The 26,841-nt window shown below is 38.2% G+C and overlaps 1 protein-coding gene across 4 annotated transcripts in view; it reads left to right on the top strand.

Annotated features, from left to right (window-relative positions):
* The window catches only part of VCAN (versican), a 120,295-nt gene that overhangs the window by 29,843 nt on the left and 63,611 nt on the right, over positions 1 to 26,841 (top strand). For 2 of the 4 annotated variants that reach the window (XM_086412877.1, XM_086412879.1), the window contains exons 6-7: positions 11,072 to 11,365; positions 17,949 to 20,909. In XM_086412877.1, the coding sequence (XP_086269003.1) occupies positions 11,072 to 11,365; positions 17,949 to 20,909 (3,255 nt within the window). The remainder of the gene's footprint in view (positions 1 to 11,071; positions 11,366 to 17,948; positions 20,910 to 26,841) is intronic. The other 2 variants (XM_086412878.1, XM_086412880.1) reach the window with 1 other exon arrangement.

The following is a 26,841-nucleotide window of genomic DNA, read 5'->3' on the forward strand; positions in this document are numbered from 1 at the left end:
ATTTCTAGAATTCTAAATTAAAAGAGCTTCTTTGGAAACACAGGGCCATTTAACTCTGAGCTGTGAAAAGTTAAAAAAAATAACTAGGCTGATCTTCCTATGTTGACCTGCGGCCATACTGTGCCTGTCAAACAAAATAACACATTCGATCTTTTGTATATTTTGAAGACTCAGACATCCAGAAATTTTTTAGAATCTCTTTCTCACTCTAATTAAAGTCTTACTGCTCTGTCATGGGGAAAGAATGAGATCTGACATCCTGAAAACCATAAAAATATGCTTAAATTTTGGTGGGATTTCCTGTGTCTTTAATCCCTTCAAACGACATATACAATATCTTGTGTAATAGCACGTCGACAAATATGTGGATTCCTTTTCCCATGAATGTTATCTGATTTAAAGAATGTTTACTGACTATCACATGACTGATGACAATTCTCTAAAATTAATTAAAGGTTAAATTTTTCAAAACCCAGTGTCTGTGCTTTAAGCCACATTTTGTTTCTCAGTTCAGTTCAGTTGTTCAGTCATGTCCACCTCTTTGCAACCCCATGTATTGCAGCATGCCAGGCCTCCCTGTCCATCACCAACTCCCAGAGTTCACCCAAACTCATGTGCATTGAGTCGATGATGCCATCCAGCCATCTCATCCTCTGTCATCCCCTTCTCCTCCTGCCCCAATCCCTCCCAGCATCAGAGTCTTTTCCAATGAGTCAACTCTTTGCATGAGGTGGCCAAAGTACTGGAGTTTCAGCTTTAGCATCAGTCCTTCCAATGAACACCCAGGACTGATCTCCTTTAGAATGGACTGGTTGGATCTCCTTGCAGTCCAAGGGACTCTCAAGAGTCTTCTCCAGCACCACAGTTCAAAAGCATCAATTCTTTGGCGCTCAGCCTTCTTCACAGTCCAACTCTCACATCCATACATGACCACTGGAAAAACCATAGCCTTGACTAGACAGACCTTTGTTGGCAAAGTAATGTCTGTCTCTGCTTTTCAATATGCTATCTAGGTTGGTCAAAACTTTCCTTCCAAGGAGTAAGCGTCTTTTAATTTCATGGCTGCAATCACCATCTGCAGTGATTTTGAAGCCCCCAAAAATTAAGTCTGACACTGTTTCCACTGTTTCCTCGTCTATTTCCCATGAAGTGATGGGACCAGATGCCATGATCTTCATTTTCTGAATGTTGAGCTTTAAGCCAACTTTTTCACTCTCCTCTTTCACTTTCATCAAGAGGCTTTTTAGTTCCTCTTCACTTTCTGCCATAAGGGTGATGTCATCTGCATACCTGAGGTTATTGATATTTCTCCCGGCAGTCCTGATTCCAGCTTGTGCTTCATCCAGCCCAGCATATTGCATGATGTACTCTGCCTATAAGTTAAATAAGCAGGGTCACAATATACAGCCTTGACGTACTCCTTTTCCTTTTGGAACCAGTCTGTTGTTCCACGTCCAGTCCTAACTATTGCTTCCTGACCTGCATACAAGTTTCTCAAGAGGCAGGTCAGGTGGTCTGGTATTTCCATTTCTTTCAGAATTTTGCACAGTTTATTGTGATCCACACAGTCAAAGGCTTTGGCATAGTCAATAAAGCAGAAATAGATGTTTTTCTGGAACTCTCTTGCTTTTTCGATGATCCAGCAGATGTTGGCAATTTGATCTCTGGTTCCTCTGCCTTTTCTAAAACCAGCTTGAACATCTAGAAGTTCAAGGTTCACATATTGCAGAAGCCTGGCTTGGAGAATTTTGAGCATTACTTTACTAGCGTGTGAGATGAGTGCAATTGTGTGGTAGTTTGAGCATTCTTTGGCATTGCCTTTCTTTGGGATTGGAATGAAAACTGACCTTTTCCAGTCCTGTGGCCACTGCTGAGTTTTCCAAATTTGCTGACATATTGAGTGCAGCACTTTCACAGCATCATCTTTTAGGATTTGAAATAGCTCCACTGGAATTCCATCACCTCCACTAGCTTTGTTCTTAGTGATGCTTCCTAAGGCCCACTTGACTTCACATTCCAGGATGTCTGGCTCTAGGTATTTTCTACTTCATCCTAAAGCAAATGATATATTTGAAAGGTGCTGACCTGGCCATTACACCCCAAATTAGATACATTGCCAGCCTAACACTAGAATTGGATGAAGCTATCTTGGCAGCCCCAGAAGTTTTCTTGTCACTGTTAACAGAAGAGTGGTTTCTGTATAGGTTAAAGAATCAGATCTTAGGGGGAACTGACATGCTTTTGAATTATCTACAAATGTTGGCTGTCAAAAGATTATGTAATAGTGTATGTTGGCTGTTAATCAACCACGTACAGCTGATAGATTTTGTGATCCAGGATAATGAGTATTAGTCTTTATTGTTTTGATCTTGTGTATATAGACATGGGCAAAAAATGAGAAAGAGCAAAAGGCAGAGGGAAAAAAAAGGAAACTTACTTTGAAGAAACTTAAAAGTCCAAAACTTTTACCTAGTAATAATTATATTGACTTGTCTTTATTACCATAACACTTACTGTATATTGTAAGTGGTTTTATCCTTATGGGCATGTCATCTGACTATTTCCAGCTCATACACCACGTCTACTTTTGCATACACTTATTGCCTGTATACCATTTTGACCCAAACAGCAGGGAACTGTAGTAACAATTGCAAATCTTGATCTTCCTTATAGTGAACAAAAAAATCATGAAGTTCTATTCTCAAATGAGAAAAGAGACTCATGATTAGTTTATAGGAGCTAATTCTCAGACAGTTCAGGATAGATAGGTTATGAGTGTGCACACACACACACACACACACAAACAGAAGAAGCATAAATATTTATCAGACTATCCAGAAAATAGGCCCATCTAGATAACTGCGGTGAGACCTCAGCTTTGACTACCACACAGAGCAGCCCATCTAGGAAGGACCTGAATAATTCTCTGTGATCTGCTGGTGCCAGTTTCTTGTTCTCCTTGGCGATCTCAGGGAATTGCTTGTGAAAGAAAAAGATCCTCTTCTCAATTTGCTCTGGACTCAGAGTCTCTTTCATAATTTTTCTGAGTTACTCCTGAGTATCAACTCTTAGTTTTTGAACATTGTAGGTCATCTTAATGTTTTGATTTGTTTTCATCATTGCTTGCCACATTTTAGTATGTGTCATTTCTAAATCTGCCAAGGAATAGCTTTTCCATTTAGCAATCAAAAGTGTGGAAAAAGAACACGCATGATCCACTTTCCAGGGAGTCTTTTAGCAGTTACTTTTCAAATTTAAGTATTATTTTTGATGATGTTAATTCCTGTAATTAAGATGAATTTAGTTTGTAGAATGTCACCAGATATTAAAGTCTCACCAGCAATGTCTTCCAATTTCTTCTAGGGCATCCCTAGAAAGTTGGAAAAACAGGAATAGTTTAAAGTCACAGCATTTAACTTGATATTTTGGAAAAACAGAGGTTAAGCTACTGCATATATGTTTACCATATGAGCATGCAAATTATCCCTTTTGTGAAATCCTCTGTTCTACATTATGGTTTATGTGTTGTACTAATAAGAATGTATATATATATGCATGTCAGTAAATTCTTACTTAGGACAACTTAACTTCACATTTTACATTAAGTCGTGCATTGCTTTGTGTATAAAGGATATTTTGTGTATTTCTTTCCTTACATTTTATCTGCTGTCAAGAGCAAATGATTGTTATTACACTTGGACACTTACGTGTTCACCTTACATGTGGTCCTGGACACCATCAGGGTCTCTGCTCTGGTCCAGCTTCTTCTGCTCATTTACAGTCTTTGACACAGCCTTGGTAGGCAGTGGACTTCATATGACCTTTGTTTTTGTTTTTTTGGTTCCTGCTTTGATTCTGATTACCTTGTCTATATACTGTGTTTCTGTCTTGGACAGGTTAACACATAGGATATGAGAAACTTAATATGTGCTGAGTTATCATTGTTATGGCTCAACTGAGATTCTTCTTCTTGATTGAAACATACATGTCTCTCAGTTAGTCGCTCAGTCATGTCCGACTCTTTGCAACCCCATGGACTGCAGCACGCCAGGCCTCCCTGTCCATCACCAACTCCCGGAGTTTACTCAGACTCATGTCCATTGAGTCGGTGATGCCATCCAACCATCTCATCCTCTGTCATCCCCTTCTCTCCCATGTTCAATCTTTCCCAGCATCAGGGTCTTTTCAAATGAGTCAGTTCTTTGCATCAAGTGGCCAAAGTATGGGAGTTTCAGCTTCAGCATCAGCCCTTCCAATGAATATTCAGGACTGATTTCCTTTAGGATGGACTGGTTGGATCTCCTTGCAGTCCAAGGGACTCTCAAGAGTCTTCTCCAATACCGCAGTTCAAAAGCATCAATTCTTCAGCGCTCAGCTTTCTTTATAGTCCAACTCTCACATCCATACATGAGTACTGAAAAAACCATAGTTTTGACTAGATGGACCTTTGTTGGCAAAGTAATGTCTCTGCTTAATACGCTGTCTCAGTTCAGTTCAGTTCAGTTGCACAGTCATGTCCAACTCTTTGTGACCCCATGTATTGCAGCACGCCAGGCTTCCCTGTCCATCACCAACTCCTTGAGTTCACCCAAACTCATATCCATCAAGTCAGTGATGCCATCCAGCCATCTCATCCTCTGTGTCCCCTTCTCCTCCTGCCCCCAATCCCTCCCAGCATCAGAGTTTTTCTAATGAGTCAACTCTTCGCATGAGGTGGCCAAAGTACTGGAGCTTCAGCTTTAGCATCATTCCTTCCAAAGAACACCTGGGACTGATCTCCTTTAGAATGGACTGGTTGGATCTCCTTGCAGTCCAAGGGACTCTCAAGAGTCTTCTCCAACACCACAGTTCCAAAGCATCAATTCTTCGGCGCTCAGCTTTCTTCACAGTCCAACTCTCACATCCATACATGACTACTGGCAAAACCATAGCCTTGACTAGACGGACCTTTGTTGGCAAAGTAGTGTCTCTGCTTTTGAATATGCTATTTAGGTTGGTCATAACTTTCCTTCCAAGGAGTAAGCGTCTTTTAATTTCATGGCTGCAATCACCATCTGCAGTGATTTTGGAGCCCGAAAAATAAAGTCTGACACTGTTTCCACTGTTTCCCCATCTATTTCCCATGAAGTGATGGGACCAGATGGCATGATCTTTGTTTTCTGAATGTTGAGCTTTAAGCCAACTTTTTCAGTCTCCACTTTCACCTTCATCAAGAGGTTTTTTAGTTCCTCTTCACTTTCTGCCATAAAGGTGGTGTCATCTGCATATCTGAGGTTATTGATATTTCTCCCAGCAATCCTGATTCCAGTTTGTGTTTCTTCCAATCCAGCATTTCTCATGATGTACTCTGCATATCAGTTAAATAAGGAGGGTGACAATATACAGCCTTGACATACTCCCTTCCCAATTTGGAACCAGTCTGTTATTCCATGTCCAGTTCTAACTATTGCTTCCTGACTTGCATACAGATTTCTCAAGAGGTAGGTCAGGTGATCCGGTATTCCCATCTCTTTAAGAATTTTTCACAGCTTGTTGTGGTCCACACAGTCAAAGGCTTTAGCATAGTCAATAAAGCAGAAATAGATGTTTTTCTGGAACTCTCTTGCTTTTTCGATGATCCAGCAGATGTTGGCAATTTCATCTCTGGTTCCTCGCCCTTTTCTAAATCGAGCTTGCACATCTGGAAGTTCACAGTTCATGTTCTGTTGGAGCCTGGCTTGGAGAATTTTGAGCATTACTTTCCTAGCGTGTGAGATGAGTGCAATTGTGTGTTAGTTTGAGCATTTTTTGACATTGCCTTTCTTTGGAATTGGAATGAAAACTGACCTTTTCTAGTCCTGCGGCCACTGCTGGGTTTTCCAATTTGCTGGCATATTGAGTGCAGCACTTTCCCAGCATCATCTTTCAGGATTTGAAATAGCTCAACTGGAATTCCATCACCTCCACTACCTTTGTTCGTAGTGATGTTTCCTAAGGCCCATCTGACTTTGCATTCCAAGATGTCTGGCTCTGGGTGAGTGATCATACCATCATGATTATCTCAGTTGTGAACCTCTTTTTTGTACAATTCTCCTGTGTATTCTTGCCACCTCTTCTTAATATCTTCTGCTTCTGTTAGGTCCATCAATTTCTGTCCTAATTGAGCCCATCTGCATGAAATGTTCCCTTGGTATCTCTGATTTTCTTGAAGAGATCTCTAGTCTTTCCTATTCCATTATTTTTCTCTATTTCTTTGCACTGATCACTGAGGAAGGCTTTCTTATCTCTCCTTCCTATTCTTTGGAACTCTGCGTTCAAATGGTATATCTTTCCATTTCTCCTTTGCCTTTCACTTCTTTTCTTTTCACAGCTATTTGTAGTGCCTCTTCAGACAGCCATTTTGCCTTTTTGCATTTCTTTTTCTTTGGGATGGTCTTGATCCCTGTCTCCTGTAAAATGTCACAAACCTCCATCCATTGTTCTTCACACATTCTGTCTATCAGATGTAATCCCTTGAATCTATTTGTCACTTCCACTGTATAATTGTAAGGGATTTGATTTAGCTCATACCTGAATGGTCTAGTGGTTTTCCCTACTTTCTTCAATTTAAGTGTGAATTTGGCAATAAGGAGTTCATGATCTGAGCCACAGTCAGCTCCCGGTCTTGTTTTTGCTGCCTGTATAGAGCTTCTCCATCTTTGGCTGCAAGAATATAATCAATCTGATTTCAGTGTTGACCATCTGGTGATGTCCATGTGTAGAATCTTCTCTTGTGTTATTGGAGGAGGGTGTTCACGCTGCTGCCATACATGTCTCTAGCGCAGTTTAGTCCAATTTGCTTTAAGAAATAGATCCGTGGACTACTAGTTAGTCTTCTATGAGAAAAGGAGATTATTCTTTTCCTCAAATGGTCAAATGGTTTAAAAATCCTGACTTCTTTATAGAAACTCGCAGTAAATTCTATAATATTACCTGCTCTGAGAAGTCTTACAGAAATGAAACCTGTCAGATGACTTGTATGTATTTGTTTTCCAAATGCCGTCCACAAAGCCTATTTTCGCTGGATACCTAGTCATGTTTCAGGGATTATCAGTTTTTTGTATAAGGCATTTTTAGAAATTGTATTTTTAGAACTTGGACTATACGTTAATAATCTTCCCAATACACATCTTCAGCAATAAGCTTTTATTTGGTTGTGTACTAGCTTAGACGCTCAGTCGTGTCCAACTCTTTGTAGGCCCGTGGACAGTAGTCCACCAGGCTCCTGTGTCCACGGGATTTTTTAGGGAAGAATACTGGAGTGGGTTGCCATTTCCTCCTCCAGGGGATCTTCCAGATCCAGGGATTGAACTCACATCTCCTGCATTACAGGTGGATTCTCTACCACTGAGCTGCCCGGGAAGCTCAGTGGTAAAGCTTTTAATAGGTTAATTCTGATTTAAACAACAAATCATCTACATTTATATTATGTTAGATTAAATACATAATGTCTGCTGCTGCTACTGCTAAGTCACTTCAGTCGTGTCTGACTCTGTGCGACCCCATAGACGGCAGCCCACCAGGCTCCCCCATCCCTGGGATTCTCCAGGCAAGAACACTGGAGTGGGTTGCCATTTCCTTCTCCAGTGCAGGAAAGTGAAAAGTGAAAGTGAAGTTGCTCAGTCATGTCCGACTTTTAGCGACGCCATGGACTGCAGCCCACCAGGCTCCTCCGCCCATGGGATTTTCCAGGCAAGAGTACTGGAGTGGGGTGCCACTGCCTTCTCCGACATAATGTCTAAAATTGTCTAAATCCAGGTAGCTTGTGAATCAAAAAGGACTTGACAGGAGATTATTTTAGTAATATCAATAAAAACTAAAAACAGATGTCTTAGAAATCAAGAGTACTTAGAAATCAAAAATACTTAGGAATATGAATTAATTCAGTGATTGCTGTCTGTGTATTACCCTTTAATTTACCTTTTTTTTCTTTGGGTTTTAGTATATGAAACTGATGCTGGGATATTCTGGCACATTTGAGAACAGTATTAGATGTCTGACATTAATATTTTGAGGTTGTTACATAGAAAGGTCACAATTTAGACATTTATCTTAGTTTCTTTTGGTAGAGATTGAGTGTCAGTTCTAAAAGCTTCTAGACTCAGTAAGATAGTTCCGTAGTATGGATACTTCACTGTATCATTAGAATTATGAAATAGACAAGGCAATGTTTATGTTAAACAATTATGATTTAGAAAGGCTTAGACACTATTTTTTGCAACAGAGTTAAAGTAACTTTTTTTATTATTTTAAAATCAAACAACAATTATGCCGTGTATAATGATGGGCCACACATATGGATCTTTATAGATGAGTTGTTTTGATTCTCACTTTAAGTCACATTAATGCTAGTTAAATCTTCCTTTTTTCATCTGAGTTACTTGAAACCCAATGATGACATCACTTTCAATAAGTTTTTTAAATTTAATTTGCAATGTTTGAAAAGTTTTTACATACAAATGAAAAGGAAAACAGGGGAATAACAGAATTTATACTTAAATAAAATCATTATTTTTTGGAGCTTGGAGAGATAGATACTGTATACCCCAAACAAGTGAATTAAATAATTAATTTAATATAAAGTCAGACTTAATAAGAGTTTTTAATGAAAAGTTCTATAAGTAGATCTTTATTGATTTGATAATAATAAGGGTATTTTTTTAACCTGCCAGCACCTACCAAAACCTTTCCTTCCATTAATACCCCAAACGTGTTTGCAACTTAAAACAGAGAAACAAGTTATCCAGAAAATCATGCTGTCATTTTTCTTCATTAGCCCTTTGGTCTGGCTGTATTTGGAGAAGCTGATTTCCCCCATCATGTGGGCGAAAGTTGCTGTTTGGAGAAGCAGAGGTTTACTCATTTAATTTATTTCTCTGCCTTGCTCTGGTTGTCTGATCAGTTACTGAAAAGGAACAGTACTCTTGCCTCCATGTAGAAGCACCTCACCATACAGGAAACGAAGGCAACAAAATTGATCTTCCAGCTGTAATAACAAACCCAAGGGGTCCACCTTGGAGGGAAGCGTGCTGGCAGGCTGCCCTCTTTCACACTTCCTTGCTTTCAGGCCAAATGCAAGAGTAATGCTCAGGTGAACAAGGCTGCTGAGGCTGCTTGGGGCGACACGGTCTGTCTGCCTGCCTTCCCCCAGGTTTTGTTGTTATTTTCTTGTTATTTAGTCACTTAAGTAGTGTCTGACTCTTATGCGACCCCATGGACTGTATGTAGCCCATTGCTTTGAGCCAGATCCACAGGCGAGATGAATCTCCTGTCCCAGATGGCAGCTACCCAGAGCACTGCAGCCGAGGGAGCACTCTTTAATGTGCTGCTTGGGAAGGATGGAAGGAAAAAGGGCACGTTTTTTCTGAGTAAGAACCTTAACAAATTATTGAATACGTGCTATGCAACTGGTACTATGACCTTACAATTTTAAAACCTACTAGGAAGGATGACATTCTAGGAATGAGGGGGGCCTTTGTTCTTTCAGTGTATTTTGGGGTTTGAGATTGCTGTCCTTTGCCAGCCTAGATTATTAAGGACAAAACCCCATTCTCACCTCTGCCTTACTTTTTGCAGTCAGGTAAAAGTCATTTTTCTTTTTCTTCATCAAATAGCTCGTATTGGGATTTGTCCTCGTTTCATTGGCAGCGTTTTCAGATTTGTAGTGAGAAGAGCTGATGTGGGTGACTTGACCTTTTTCTCCTGACTATAATTTTTTGGTTTTATAAAGTTATGACACTCACACATGGAGTAATGGCTCTATTCATTTTAAACAATAACTTGTTATATCTGGATTTAGTGAGGTGAAGATCCAGATCATGAGAGCTCTTGTGTCTGATAGATCATAGAATCAAAGACAAGTCTCAATGAAATGGAAGCAGGACCCATGGCTGCTATAAAAATGGGCTCTCGATATTTTAGCTACCTCTCTACCTCATTTTGTACTCCTCATCCTGCCTGCTCTATTTGCTTAGGTCTTCTCTAATTCTACCTTTGTCTTTTAGCCACTTGTGAAAAGCATCATTTAATTCACATTGCATTCATTTCAGCCAGTTGTTACGTTACACAAGTAACATTCCAATTTAACAAACGCTTTGGCATTTCCAGAATATTTTACTGTGACATGTTAAGTGATAATGAGCATACTAATTGGGTCTAATTGAGCCTAATGTGATGAACAAAGGAAATGTTCAGCCTTTCTTTGTTAATCAATAAATAAACATGAAAATTTCCCCAACCTAGTTAGAGCCCCTTATGGTAACTTTGTGGGAACCGGAAAGGCAGACGGATTTCAAACGGTATCCACCTTGGGCAGAGCAAGTAAAAAAAAGGGTGCCCCTTCTTCCAGGGGGACTTTTGGTCTCTTTGGCTGGTTGACTGGGAGCTGATATTGGTCCTCATACATCCTCAGCCCTGCCCAAGGGCAGGCCATGACCTGCGTAACTCTCAAAGCAGCCTTGTGCCTAGGACAGAAAAGCAGGAAACTGCATTCCATTCTGCCCCTTTCCCTCCCCCGTCTTCAAACCTTGGAAGTCTTGTTTTGTTGTTTGCTTTGCTGGGAGTTAATCCATTCTGATGGCAGAAATGGATGAGAGAGTCAGAAAATTGCTATTTGATTTTAGGATAAACAAAGAAAAATGACCTCAAAGACATTTCAGTGCAGCTTTCTCTTTCCGGCATGCAATGTTAATAAGTACACCACAGCCTCTTTCATGGAGAGAAAACCCATTTCCTGGACAGTAAATCAAAGAATCAATTGGAAAAGTTTGTTTACTTCAAAGAATCTATTGTAACTGTATTATCAAATGACTGCTTCTATGAACTAGGGAATGTACGTATATAAAATGAAACGTTTCTGGTGTGTGTTTATTGTGTTACTTCTTATCATACACTAATATTAATAATAACAAAATTAGGAAACTGAGTTTTCTGCTGTAAATATCAGAAGATGATTCCTCACTATAAGAAAAGAATGGTGTGCTTTTCCCCAACTCCTATAAACAGGAAAAGACAAGAGTAAACTTTAGACCCTTTTTTCTTCTTCTTATTGCAGGTGATGTGTTCCACATCACTGCTCCCAACAAGTTCACCTTTGAGGAAGCTGGAGAAGAGTGTAAAACCCAGGACGCCCGCCTGGCGACCGTGGGGGAGCTCCAAGCAGCGTGGAGGAATGGCTTCGACCGGTGTGATTACGGGTGGCTGTTGGACGCCAGCGTTCGTCACCCTGTGACTGTGGCCAGGGCCCAGTGTGGAGGTGGTTTACTTGGGGTGAGAACCCTGTATCGTTTTGAGAACCAGACAGGCTTCCCTCCCCCTGATAGCAGATTTGATGCCTACTGCTTTAAACGTAAGTGTTTGATACCTTTTAAAACATTCTAGTTTAAAAAAAAAAAAAAAAAGCTTCGAAGGCATGCAATTGATGTTCAACTAGCCATTGGAATGATTCCATGTCTTGCATTGTGTGCACGGAATGGAAACAGTTCAGTGACTCTCAAAAACAAGGAAATGAAACAGCAGTGATATGGTTAAAACAAGTTAGACAAATGGTTTTTAGAGAGGATGAAAAAATGTCAGGCAAAGGCCTTAACTGTGCTGCATTGCACAGAACATGTTTCTGAGCACTTGTTTTATATTAATTGCAGTCCTTCAATGCAATTGGATTGTTGGTGCTATTATAATGCTGGGGCCAGTCATGGCTGAGTTGAATCCCTGAGTTCTGTTTTTTTCCCTCTTTGTTTGGTATCACCCTTTCTTTCAAATAGCAGAGGATTTAAATTTCAGTAACCGCAGGTGAGTACTTGGAGCTGACATGGATAATACCTAAAAATGAACCATGCTATAAGTAAAAATTTCATTTTATCTCAGTTTATCTCATATAATGGAAATATGTTCCTTCTAATGCTCTAGTATCATATTAAATACAGTATATGTTTTTTGGCAAGCTCTAACATAAATAGGCTACCTTCAGTTAAGTATGGATTTAAAATAACTTAAAATGGATTTGAAGTAACATTTCTCAACATTAATGATATATTTAATTTTTACATGTCCTTAAATTACTTTAGCACTAGTCACAAACCATAGTGTCATGCTTGTAGAATGCTTAATTAAACAAGCAACTAATCCAGAGCCTCACTGTGATGTTTACTGTAGGATCTATATTATGCCAGCCAAACAAAGATCTGCTAGAAATTTTGGTGACCTTTAGTGTGTTCAAGATGGAGCCATATTATATTGAATTAGTGAGAATTTTTTTACTAAGTTTTCAATATATGTACTGTTTTAGCAATACATACAGTCATCCCCTCAGTATCCATGGGAGATTGCTCCTAGGGCCCTCAGGGATACCAGAATTACTTACATAAGCTATACTGTGTAATGGGATATAATATCAACTATGTAAGTAGTTGCTAGCACACAACAATTTCAAGTCTTGCTTTTTGTAACTTTCTGGAGTTTTTTTTTTTTTTTAATCAGAACTTGGTTGAATCTTCAAATATGGAACCCGTGGATACAGAAGGTCAACAGTAACTGAAATGAGTCAAAAATACACTAGCTTATTTTGTAATTGGCTTCTAAATATACAGACTTTCTTCATTAACCAAAAAGACACAGAAGTGGGATATCTGAGTAGTCAGGAGAATAGATTGTTAGTGCAATGGAAAGGTGTAATTTCATATCCTGCTATCTCCCAGCTAAGGTATTTCTGTTTGGATCTCCTCCTGTAAACTCAACTTTCTGAGTGTTAAAGCCATGTGTTGTGTATCAGTGCAATACAAGCTGGCCACGAAAAGCCACGAATTATTTGTTTTTGTTCTTAGGCCCTGAAACTACAGGAAAAGTCTTGATCATTTTCAGGAAAACAACAAAACAACAACAGTAATAGCCAAACCTTATCCCCAGAAGTAAGAAGATATCATTCTTTTAAGCCACATACCCATAACAGTAGTTCCAGGAATATTTTCAAGTAGTTCAAGCTTTAAAATCAGTTTTATGTTAAGTGACTGGTGTGATTAAAGGAGAAAATCAAATTTTTGTGTGTGTATTGGGGAGGGGAGGGAACAGGTGGGTTAGAGAAGTTAAATTCAGGAAGGAGTTGAATTATCCTTGTTTGATTTTATTTTCTTGTGCTTTATAAACCTGGCACTAGAAAACTTTTAAACATTTTTGTTCTCTGTGAGAGAAAAATGTCAAACAAAGCCTGTCTATAGCCCCAAAGAATTCATCCTGATGTGTTTTAAATTATTTATTTAAATAAGGAATTCACATGAATGTACAAAATAACAAGATACTTAGATTCAAGTAGAATAACCACCTACTAAAACATCTGTATAAAACGTGAATAAAATTTGAAAGTTTAGGTCTTCTTTTTTCTCCCTAATTCATTTGAATCTATATAACTTGGAAATATATAACTTGCAGATATAATAGATTCAAATTTTTGTGTTTTACCCCAGTTAAGCTAAAGACTAGATTCTTATTTAGTTCTTCCCTAAGACTCTACCATACTCAAAGTTTAGTCATACATAAAAGCCTTCCTTAACACATAATGCCAACACCCTCCTCAAATTTCGAATTCATTTTTAAAAGATTCTTTTTAAAACATGTACATTTTTTTAAATTTGAAAAATATTCTCAAAATGACTTGCCTGCTGTAGTTTCCCATAGAGTTGAGTCATGACTAAATCTATAGGGTTAAAGTTGATAAGAATTGTGACCTTAAGGACAAATTCCAAAAGTGATGTCAGGGATGTACAGCTAGTTGGTTAAGTAGAAGAATTTAGAAATATAACCATATTTTTCTTGTTTGCTTTTACCAAATGTCAAAAGTGTTTTTAAGGCCACTTCATGGTGAATAAACAATACCAAATCTCACTTTGCTATAATTCCCTCTTCCTTCTGAAATCACTGAATAGAACATTAACAATGGCCGATGATAAATAGAATTAGAATCTGTTCTTGTCAAACAGATTTGAAAAACAAGTATATTAATGTCCTTGTGAAATACAGTCTTCCTGCTGGTTTCCCCTTGATTAAATTGTGCACTTTTCATTCTTCTTTGACCTCAGAGTTAAGCAAGTTTTGCGAAGTAGAGTTATGCAGTGCTCTGAAGGTTCATGCATGCTCCCCAAATTTAAGGGAATCAAAACCATTAAAGACTCGTGATAACCTCTCATTTAATATGATTAAAGATCTCCAGGAGAGGAAGACAGGGAATGTTTCCTAGAAAACACATTCCAATATCCTATTATTATCACTCTCAGATTGTTTTCTTCATTATCTAAATCCTTTGCATTAGAATCCGAGTCCATCTTTCCTTCTCAAGTTGGAAACCAAATTCTAAATAACAGCATTTCTACTATTGAACACAATTGTTCAGTTGTCCCTCAGTGTCTCCTTCAGCTGAAACAATTTCCTTGTTTTGAAATTTTAATTTCTAGGCCTCTAATCACCTATGCCATCTTGCTTTGAACCCTCATTGTTTTTCACACCCCTCTGTTCAGTTAAGCTTGGAGCTAAAGACAGTGGTCTAAAGAAGACTAAATAAATACCCACCACTTCCTATGACATCTTTCTTATGTATTTGTTCACTTTTACAATTGATCTGCCTTTCTAACCTATGATCAGCTTGTTATCTTTTCTGCACCCTAGATCATAATCTGACCATAGGTGTCAAAACTTATCCTTCCCTAACTGGCCTTTCTGAAATGTTTTCTCTTTATTGAATTTGAATCGGTTGGCATTCAATCACTCATAAAACTTTAAATATTACTTTGAATTCTGATCCCGCGGTTCTGACCATTACTCTTTCTGCAACCATGAACCCCAAATCAACTTTCTGAATATCTAGTCATTTCCCTATAATAAAGGCAAGTATGGCTATAAGTTAAATCGACTATCGTGCTGCTAATAGGATTTTCGTATTTCATTAGGAAAATCTGCCTTGTGTCTCACAATAGAAGCACTGGAGAAGATAGTCCATAGGATATAAAATACCATAAGTACAGTGATGTGAAACATCTGTGTGGCAAACAGCTGCAAATGTTCGAGGGGAGCTTTTGTGGGAAAAGAAGCCTGCTGCTTTCTGTTGGCTTCCTCGATAATGAAGCTGAAGAAGGGACAGTGGTAGTTTTCCAGGACAAAAACTTCTCCACGTGAATTCTTGTGGAGAGACACTTTTAGAAAAATCTGGAGTTGTGTTTTCACTTTTGTAATAGTCATCATTAATACACTGGTATTTATTCTTATGTTATTTCTTTGTAGATATTTGTGTTTTTATTTTTTTTTAATTAGTTCCTTTTTTTTTTTTTGGAAGGGTTGAAACAAGTGGGGCAGATGCTCAGATACACTGAGTTGTGATGGAAATCATCTGTTAAGTTGATGAAAAAGTAACCCAACCCCAAAAGGAAGTCTGAGGTTTTCCATTCCAAATAGTAGAATTAATCAGCTTAATTATAAGCAGACCCTTAAACGGGGCTCTCATTAAAAACCCTTGTTCTGAAAACAAAGTCATGTAGCTTTGTAAAGGAGATTCTGAGACACACTACCGTCATATGACTATGTTTCAGGCCTAGAGGAAGACAGCATCAAACAGCACAATACCAACTGATAATGACATACAGTCATGTCGTTTTTGAAATCTGAGTCTTTCGTTTTTAAACTGATATGAAAAGTATTTTCATAGTACTGTAGAAAGTTGCTGGCATACAAATTGGGTTGGAACATTAGGAAGACCTGATTCACAGGCCCTGTTTTGGCTCTCAGGCAGTTATCACCTCCTTTTAAGTGAATTTTTTCAGCCATGGAAATACTCAGAGGGAAAAAGCAAAATTAGCTTTTGTGTTGTTATTAATAACAATATGATTGAATTTTCTCTAATATGCAGTGTACCAAGTGTTTATATTATGTTTCCTTGGGAACTTTCTCTGTATGTACATTTTACTGCTTCCCTAAAGAATGCAGTTATAAAACAAACATGATATCTGGCAGTTAAATGAGGTAACAGTTATGGAATTTCAGAGGATAGAGAATTGAATGAAAAGAAAAATAGTCAACCTCACTTTGGTTCCTTAAGTTGTCCATGTCAATCAAAATAGACCAAAGCTTCCTCCAGGAAATGACTGCAGAAAAAGCTTTCTTTAAAAAAGGGGGGAAGAAACGTTATTGAACATGTTTTTGAAGAGTCTAATTCTTTTTTTTTTATTGTTTAGTTTTAAGATAAAGGGACAAATAGTGACAGACTAAAGAATTTTAAAATACAGCATAATGAAATGGTCACCAAGTTTTTGTACAATATTAATGAATCTGGGCTTTAAAATGGTCCAGGAAATGAGCACAACTAATAATAGCTCATACCAGACCAAAAAAAATGAGGAGTCTGTTACAGCTCAAGTCTGATTTACAACGAAATCACATCATTTTATCATTAAATTTTTAAAATAGGCTTTATTTAATAGTTTTAAGTTCACAGTAAAATTTAGTGGAACATTCCAAGATTTCCCACATACGCCCTGTCCACACTCATGTACAGCCTCACCCATTGTCAACATCCCCCATCAGAATGACACACTTATTAGACCAATGAACCCACATGGATGCAACATAATCACCCAAAGTCTGTAGTTTACATTAGGGCTCACTCTTTGTGTTGTACATTCAACATTTGGGTTGAATTTGGACAAATATATAATGACATGTCTTTGCCATTCTCTTATCACACAGAGCAGTTTCAGTGCCCTAATATCATTACGTTTTGACAGAGTAGATGGCGCTCAAAAGTAATCAACCAGTTTTGTCTTCCAAGGACTCTGGTTTGGGGATTATTAAGAGTAGGCCACAAGATATTATAGATACTACAGATTTTACAACTTAGCAAAGCAGTGACCACAGATGTCCTCAGATCAGTTCCTTCTGAGGCTAGTGGCAGTTTTTGATTTTTGAAAATCTTGAGTATTTTTTAAAAGACAAAATCTTTATGTGCCTAACTACCGCATTTTCTTTATGGTGAGATGGAATCCTATCTACAACACTGTCATTTTTATACACAACTTATATTTCTTTCAACAGGCCAGGCCATTCTCTGTAAATCTGGAGGCGTTATAATGTAGCATTTTATGATGACATGTTACTTTTTATTGCCTGAGCCCATTCTTTCTGATGCTCAGGGTTGTTTCCAGTGATTTGTAATTACAGAGCTAAAATATATCATGTGGGTACTTTACTTCCTGTTCTCTGTTTGCATTTCCTGCTGAAAGTAAGCCTGGACCCAAGACTCGTAAGAGTTATAAACATATCGTGTTGAACATAGAACAAGATGTAAAACTACAACAAAGGCCAAGCAGCCTCTGCCAGAGGCATTTTAGTATTTATTATAAACAAGGCTACCCTGTAGAGTTGAAAGGAACATGAAGACAAATGTCCAACACCTGGGATCAAGCAACAAGTGGTGTTAAAACGTTTAATATCCTGTTTTTATGAAAGCTTCCACAGTATGGACCATGTAATGGTTGATATGTAACTCGGGTACATTTGATGTGGCTTTTTTGTTATTTTGCAATCTGAGGCACTCCCTCTCCCTGGAGACATTATGTAGCTAGAGACAGAATAGTAGTATTGAGTTCTCCTACTAAACTTCAAGTTGGTGCTGCAGTTTCTGAGAAATAATGTGCCTACTGTTTCCAAGCTCTGCATTTGTTTTTTGAACTTCTTATCTGAAAACTACATAATATTCACGTTCGTTAACTAAGAACAGTCTTTTGTGATGATTAAATGTTTAGTTTCTGTCTTTGGGTTAAGTATAGTTTTTAGACTCCCCTCCATCACAAAACACTTTTGGGTCACTCCAAATTACACACAGCACTTAACAAACACTGGACGTACAACTTTTATCAGTGACTTGTCTAATCAACTCTTTGAAATTATTTTTCTAGCTAAACAGAATATATCAGAGGCTACAACCATCGAACTGAATATGCTTGCAGAAACTGTCTCACCCACTTTATTGGAAGAACTACAAATGGGACTGGACAGAATGACACCAATCGTCCCTTTAATCACTGAATTACCTGTCATTACAACAAAGGTCCCTCCTATAGGAAATATTGTCAATTTTGAACAGAAATCCACAGTTCAGCCTCTAACTAGTACCCACAGATCAGCCACAGAATCACTGCCACCTGATGGAAGTACGAAGAAGCCTTGGGATATGGACTATTACTCACCTTCCGCTTCAGGACCTCTTGGAGAGCCAGACGTATCTGAAATTAAGGAAGAAGTGCCCCAAAGTACAACTGTCGTTTCCCATCATGCTCCTGATTCATGGGATGGTGTGAAGGAAGATCTGCAAATAAAAGATTCAGTTACACAAATTGAACAAATAGAAGTGGGTCCCTTGGTAACATCTATGGAAATCTCAAAGCACATTCCTTCTAAGGAATTCACTGTAACTGTGACACCATTTGTATCTACAACGATGACCCTGGAATCAAAAACTGAAAAGAAAGCAATAAGCACAGTCTCTGAATCAGTGACCACAAGCCACTATGGATTCACCTTGAGAGAAGGTGATGGTGAAGATAGAACATCTACAGTTAGATCGGGTCAGAGTACCTCGATCTTTAGCCAAATACCTGAGGTCATTACAGTGTCAAAGACTTCAGAAGACACCACCCGCGGTCAACTAGAGGATGTGGAGTCAGTCTCCGCATCAACGATTGTCTCACCTGACAGTGATGGGTCGCCCATGGACCACAGGCAAGAGAAACAGACTCATGGCAGGATAACTGAAGGTTTTCTTGGCCAGTATGTGTCCACCACACCTTTCCCATCACAGCATCATACAGAAGTAGAATTGTTTCCTTATTCTGGTGATAAAAGATTAGTCGAGGGGACATCCACAGTTATTTCTCCCACTCCACGAACAGGAAGAGAAAGAACAGAAACTCTAAGACCAGCGATGAGAACAGTTACTTACACCAATGATGAAATACAGGAAAAGATCACCAAAGATTCATCTATAGAAAAAATCGAGGAAGAAGGCTTCTCTGGAATGAAGTTCCCTACAGCTTCCCCAGAGCAAATTCATCATACCGAGTATTCAGTGGGAATGACCAAATCTTTTGAATCCCCAGCACTGATGACAACGACAAAGCCAGGCGTGACACCAACAGAGGCAACAGATGTGGAGGAAGACTTTACAACTCCAAGTGGATTAGAAACAGATGGCTATCAAGATACCACAGAGTATGAGGAGGGTATTACAACCATGCATTTGATCCAGAGCACTTTAAATGTGGAGGTGGTTACTGTATCAAAATGGTCATTGGATGAAGATAATACAACATCAAAACCTTTAGGGTCCACAGAACATGTAGGCTCTCCAAAATTGCCCCCTGCCTTAATCACCACCACGGGAGTGAGTGGTAAGGATAAAGAAATGCCAAGTCTTACTGAAGATGGAAGAGATGAATTCACTCGTATCCCAGGTAGTACTCAAAGGCCACTAGAGGAGTTTACTGAGGAAGACACAACAGACCATGAAAAATTCACAGTTAGATTTCAGCCAACTACATCAATTGCTACCACAGAAAAGTCTACTTTGAGAGATTCTATAACTGAAGAAAGAGTTCTACCTTTTACAAGCACAGAAGTCCGAGTTACTCATGCAACCATAGAGGGAAGTGCTTTGGATGAAGGAGAAGATGTGGATGTCTCTAAGCCTTTGTCTACTGTCCCTCAATTTGCACACCCTTCAGATGTGGAAGGGTCAACCTTTGTTAATTATAGTAGCACCCAGGAGCCTACTACTTATGTAGACACTTCCCATACCATTCCTCTTCCTGTAATCCCCAAGACACAATGGGGAGTGTTGGTACCTTCCATTCCATCAGAAGGTGAAGTTCTAGGCGAACCTTCTCAAGACATACGTGTCATTAATCAGACTCACTTTGAAGCTTCTATGTATCCTGAGACTGTAAGAACAACAACAGAAATTACACAAGAAGCAACGCAAGAAGATTTTCTTTGGAAAGAACAGACTCCAGAGAAACCAGTTTCTCCTCCCAGTTCTACAACTGACACAGCCAAGGAGACAACACCACCTTTGGATGAACAAGAGAGCGATGGGTCAGCATATACTGTCTTTGAAGACAGATCAGTGATGGGTTCTGACAGAGTCTCAGTTTTAGTAACAACTCCAATTGGAAAATTTGAGCAGCATACATCTTTTCCACCTGGTGCTGTCACCAAAGCAAAAACAGATGAAGTGGTAACGCTAACACCAACCACAGGGTCAAAGGTAACTTTCAGTCCATGGCCTAAACAAAAATATGAAACAGAAGGTACCAGTCCAAGGGGATTTGTATCTCCTTTTAGCATTGGTGTTACCCAGCTTATAGAAGAGACCACGACTGAGAAAAGAGAGAAAACATCCCTGGATTATATTGATTTAGGCTCAGGATTATTCGAAAAGCCCAAGGCCACAGAACTCCCAGAATTTTCAATAGTTAAAGCCACAGTTCCAAGTGACACTGCTGCCTTCAGTTCAGCAGATAGACTTCACACACCTTCAGCCTCCACTGAGAAGCCACCTCTCATTGACAGAGAACCTGATGAAGAAACAACCAGTGACATGGTAATCATTGGAGAATCAACATCTCGTGTTCCTCCCACTACCCTTGAGGATATTGTAGCCAAGGAAACAGAAACAGATATTGATAGAGAATATTTCACAACTTCAAGTACTTCTACTACACAGCCAACGAGACCTCCCACTGTGGAAGGCAAAGAAGCCTTCGGACCACAGGCATTTTCTACTCCAGAACCCCCGGCAGGGACAAAATTCCACCCTGACATAAATGTTTATATTATTGAGGTCAGAGAAAACAAGACAGGTAAGTCTTTGCTTTCTAGACATACCAATCAAGGCAATCAGCATTTTATCTTGAAAATTACTTTTGGGAAAAAAAAGTATCAACATGCCAAATGCTGCCATTAGAAGATAACTGGAGTGTGAAAAAATTCTGTTTTAGCTTCATATATTGTGTATTTGTACATGAATTGGAAGAATATGTTAAACAGTTTGGAAGAATGTTAGATATGGTTTTATTTTAAAAGTCATAAGAAGCCCTGCTTTGTCATCTAATATAACCAAATCATCACTGTTACATCACTTCAGAACATGCAGAACAAGATGTTTTAATTTCAGTGTCTTTCCATGTGTTACTACTCAAGTGTAGTACTAGACTGTGTTAACATTTCATTGGTCTTTAACTATTAACCTTCAGTACTTACACCGTGGACAGCTAAAACCGTATTGCATATCCCTCGGGCTGATAGAAAGACATCTAGAGGTTTGTTTTGGTTTTTCTCTTCCATGATTTGCAGGTTTATTATGCAACTTTGTGGGGTGGGTAATAGGTATGCAGTTTAAATGTTATTTTAAAGAAAGTTCAACATATTTTCAAGCTGTTGTCCTTGGATATTTTCATTAAGCTGTAAATATTTAGAACAAATAAGGTCTAGCTCAATTCTAGGAAATGCTGTAATATATTTTATCAAATACAGTTTCAGAAAGTGGATTACCTCTGTTCCCTAAAAACCCAGGCTGTAATGTTATTTATTTTGTGATTTAGTTATAAGAATATTCATGGTGCTTTTTATTCTGCTCAAGTATTTTATATATCTCTCTGGCAAAAATCTTAAAAGCTGTTTCTTTACATTGACTAATACTTGCAATTTTTATCATTAAACTTAACTTATTCCTTCTTAAAGGTCAGTACACTCTATCTTCCAAATTTGGTAAGCTGAATCGCGAATACGTGTTATATGGAGTTCAATAGATCTATTCAGGTTTGTCTTTTTTTAATTTAGAAGTTAAGATCATCGATTTTAGTTAAGTTGCTGTATTTTAGTTTTAGTGTGTGGATTAGAGGAATAAATGCTCGTTTTTCCTTAACCTAGCTATGAGAAGTCAAGCTAGAAGAATGTTTTTTGAGAGGTTTTTTTCTCTTACTGTTGGGCTATTCCCCTAGAGGTGTCATTTTTTGTAAGAGGTGTCATTTTTTGTAATTTATGCGATACTCATGAGCCTGCTTGGGGATGCACTTGTTGGGAACACAGGTGGCTCTAATGTCTAGTCAGCTGGCTTTCAGTTAGATGGTAATTTGGCCTCTACCACCCAGAACTTTCTCCATGTAAAAGCTCCTGCGGGACAGTGAATAGCAGAGAAGAGAATACACTCTCAGAGTATTGATATTAATCTCCACTTTCCAATACAGTTGAATGAGGTCAGGATTGGAGCATTATTTGCCTGTTAATGATGCTGTTTCTTGGAAACCATATTTCTTCTCTCCTACATTGCTCTTCTGCCTCTTGGAACTGGAGATGGAGAGAGAAGACAGGCTGCCAAATAGTGGTAATGAGGATTGCTGTTAGTGGGGCTGGAAAGTGACAAGAAGATATTACTATGAAAAAGAAAGAAATGAAGAGAAGCTTAGGGATTCCTACGAATGCTTAATTTGAGAATTAAAAAAAAAATTCTTGAATGACTAACTACACAAAAGTTTTTTCCCAACTTAGATTACTCTCTTGTTAGTGTAGATACTATGTTGAATCAAATGATAGATAAAGCAGTAAAACATGTTCTGCATTTAAAAACTCTTCTAAATGGGAAACTGTACATTGAGGTGAGGGTAATCAAATTACCAAACGGGATAAGTGAAACTCAATCTCCCTGGAAGAATTGGCAGCCATCAGAAAAAAAAAAAATCTAAGTTTATAAATGGCTACTTGAAATGGAGAGTCTGAGTAACTTTAACTCATAAACCATTTATACAAAGTGTGTATTTTTATCTGAATTGTAAACTTAAGTCAGTTGGGTCTGGGAAACACAACTAGGTATTTCCTCCTCTTTTTTCTACCTTTATTTTACTTTTCTTTTCTTTTTTTGGAGTTTAGTTCCTTTACAATGCTATGTTAGTTTCTGCTGTAGAGCAAAGTAAATCAGCTATACATATTCATATATCCCCTCTTTGTCACCACAGAGAGTTGAGTGGAGTTCCCTTTGCTATACAGTAGGTTCTCATTAGTTATCTATTTTATATATAGTAGTATATATGTGTCAATCTCACTTTTCAAACATGTGGCCTTGACTTGCCTTCAAACTAATTTCCATTCAGCATTGATAACAATGGGTCAGAAAGGAAAGGGAATAATTGTTTATCTTCTTTGGCAGAGGGTTCCAGTGAGTGCAGTGGGGTGCAGGGGGCTAGGGATGAGAATAGAACATGTATCTATCTATTAACTCCCTCGCTCCATCTCTGTCTTTTTCTCCCCTGTCCCTGCATCTATCTGTCTTTTCTGTATGCTTTATATATGCCCTTCTTAAGACTAAAAACACCGTTTATTGTCTTGATAAGACAATGAGGGTGGTGACTCAGGTCCAACTGCTTTATATTCATTTTATTTGTTTTCTATGAGAAATTTAATTTTTCAAGCATTTTTCACTCTGAAAAGGGAAAACCTGAGAGCAGATGTTAAATTAATGAGTTTTAAGGCAGGTGTTCATTAATAAGGAAAAATACATATGTGCCTGGAAAACCAACCTTTTTATGTATCAAGGCACATTTTTCCAAACTGGAAAATCCTTGGTACATGTACAAATTTGTATAAATCTATTCAAAAACGTAAAATTGACCTGTACATATACTGTATATTCAAGTAGGCAAAAATACCACCCATGTTACTCTAAACCAAGGCATTCATAATTTTTTTGCTGCTCTCAGCAAGTCACATAAATCTTGATTTTTAAAAAATTTTTACTACTATTAAACAAAACACACTATGCAGGACATGTTTATGTTCTATTTGCTCAAATGGATCTTAATAGCAACTCAGGGTGCTGTTGCCGGAGGGCAACTGTAGTTAGCAGTTAAAAAAAATCTGAAGGAACTTTTCAGCTCATAAAATTTTTATGAGCTGAAAAATGCTATAGGGTGTGTTTAACAGTGGTTCAGGGGATACTGAAAACATGGCTCCTGTCTATTTCAGGAGTAATTTGCACACCTGCACTTTGAAAAGTTATTGAAAGGTTTTCTTTGTGAACATGTGATGGCTCAGACGATAACGAATTTGCCTGCAATGAAGGAGACCCAGGTTCAATTCTTGGGACAGGAAGATCCCCTGAAGAAGGGAATGACTACCCACTCCACTATTCTTGCCTGGAGAATTCCATTCCTCCTCCAGAGGAGGCTGGTGGGCTATACAGTCCATGGGGTTGCAAAGAGTTAGACATGACTGAGTGACTAATACACACACACACACACACACACACATGAAATCTATAGAGTTTAAAGGCATAGGAAGAGTTAGCTCAATTCTGGACTCTTTCCCTTTTTTAAAAGAATGCTCCTCCTTGAAATCATCTGAAATGTCATAAATTAGTGTAACAGGATTATGAATGATTTTAAAAACTAATACACTGTAATTTTAACTCAAAGAATAATTTAGAAGTCTACAGATATTGAATGTACAAATTATTATGCAAATGCTTATGGTTATAACATTAAAATAAGTGACTTATTTGTTTTTATTTTAAACAAATTCATGTATACTGCCTATTACTTGTCAGACTCGCTTGGTATTATTTGCTGGTCAGGTGTTCTTTTTTGCTAGTTTTATCATTTCTAGCTACCCAGTCTAAGTGTAAGACAGGTATTAAGCCACTATGAAACTAAAATGATAACAAATATAAAATATTGATGAAATTATTAATGAAATGGCATTAATGATTAATGAAGTTTTGAGAAAAATAATTTTGGTCTCTAAATTAGAGTTTCTTTTGCTCTGTTTCCTTGTTGAGAATTATGGTACTTTATTGCTTACAAAGAGTCGGACACGACTGAGCGACTGAACTGAACTGAACTGATTGCTTACATCATTCAGAAATAATTCCCATATGATTAACCCCATCTGCATTTTTGTTTGTATATTTGAGAAATGTACATAGAGCTAAATATTTATTTCCTGAATATGATGCTGTTGAGGAGAGGGTAAGGAATAAGGGTCATTAGCTCTAAGTATAGGAGATATCTGGGTAAATGCCAATATTCATACCATTGAAAGCACAGTCATCAGGTTTTAAAAAGTAATGTTACTTATATAATTCTTTTTAAATCACATTTTTATAGAATTTATTATGTAGAACTGCTTTCAGATTTTTAATTAGAGGATCAGATTCCTTTCTTGGGCCTCCATATTTTGAGCGCATAAAAGAGTGGCTGTTCTGGTTAGTGTTTGACGGGGGGGATATTAGGAGCCCTACTTTCTTGGGACCCCTCTCTCATCCCCAGTGGTAGTTTCTAAAGTAACATGTACCTTAGAACACAGCTAGAAAGAGAATGAGATCATTTGGGTAATTCAGAATAAAGCAGCAAAAATTTACTCATTTCTGAATGAATTTCTTTATTTTTTCTTAAGTAAAAACATTTTTTAAATTGGTCTCTCACTATATGGGCTTTCCTTGTGGCTCAGATGGTGAAGAATCAGCCTGCGATGCAGGAGACATGGGTTCGATTCTTGGGTAGGGATGATCCCCTGGAGAAGGGAATGGCTACCCACTCTAGTATTCTTGCCTGGAGAATTCCATGGACGGAGGAGCCTGGTGGGCTACAGTCCATGGGGTGGCAAAGAGTTGGACACGGCTGAGTGACTAAGCACACAGTTTTCACTACGTGTATGTGTATGTCTCCCTATAATGATACACATTTATTAACATTTACCTTTGAACATTTACCTACATGATTCTGAATAAAACAAATTAAGCAAATCTAACTTTAATCTTATTGATAGCTGTATGTAGTCAAAATTATATATAATTATATTTCAGAGTATGTGCAGGGCAAAATCATCAAGTGTGCACTTAGAGCTTGATATTTTCAGACCACTCTTGATATATTTTATCATGTTTAAACTTCAGAGGTAATTTGTGAGGTGTCCAGGGGAAATGCAGCAGATGGCAGACAGAGGCACACTGGGTCTGGCACTTTGGTACTAGTCTGAGTCTTGGCACTCCTTGGAGCATTTTTGCAGTGAGGCAATTCTCTCCCCTGATGAACTCACAGGAATAATGACTCGATGTTGGCTCAGGTGCTGCTCTGTCTGTCAGTTTCTAAAAGAACATAGACTCTGGAAAGACTGGCTTCTCATTGGCATTCTATTGGTTTAAGAGGAGATGGCTTAGATTTCGTTTGCTGCTAATAAGGGGCTCTGTGTATGCTATTCAGATACCTGCGATGGCAGGAGAACAGCATGCTGAAACCAGCAGCTCTGGTTCTGGGCTGTTTCTCTCCTGCAGAATTTTGGAGCACATCCCTGAACGTGGATGGGGCGGGTGCCTGCACACTTGAGTGGTTCTCTTTGCTGGGCTCCAGCTGTGGCTCCCTGCCAGAGAAGCACATGTTTTTTTTCCCCTGCAGGGAATTAGGATGGCTTCCCTCATTCCTCCTTGGCTGTCTAGAAAAGGACTGAATTCTTCTATTGGCAAAATAATGAAAAAAAGAAGAGACTGTCTCCTTTCCCTTCATTTCTATAGTAGGAAAAAAAGAATTGGCCTTAATATTTTTAAATTATTAATGAGCTTAACACTACAGTACAGATCAAAGCTTACCTTTTTTACCAAGTCCTTCTAAGTGAAATGTTTTGTATGTATAACACATACACTCACATAAGACACACATACAAAACACATAGAATCTCAAACTTTTAAATGCTGTATAAATATTTATTAACCCACTAATCTCAAGAAAATCTTGAAGACATTAAAAT

The sequence above is a fragment of the Bos grunniens genome, chromosome 7 (genome assembly GCF_055505025.1).
Source record: "Bos grunniens cultivar Pamir isolate PY7600 chromosome 7, Bosgru_T2T1.0, whole genome shotgun sequence".
NCBI classification, from domain to species: Eukaryota; Metazoa; Chordata; class Mammalia; order Artiodactyla; family Bovidae; genus Bos; species Bos grunniens.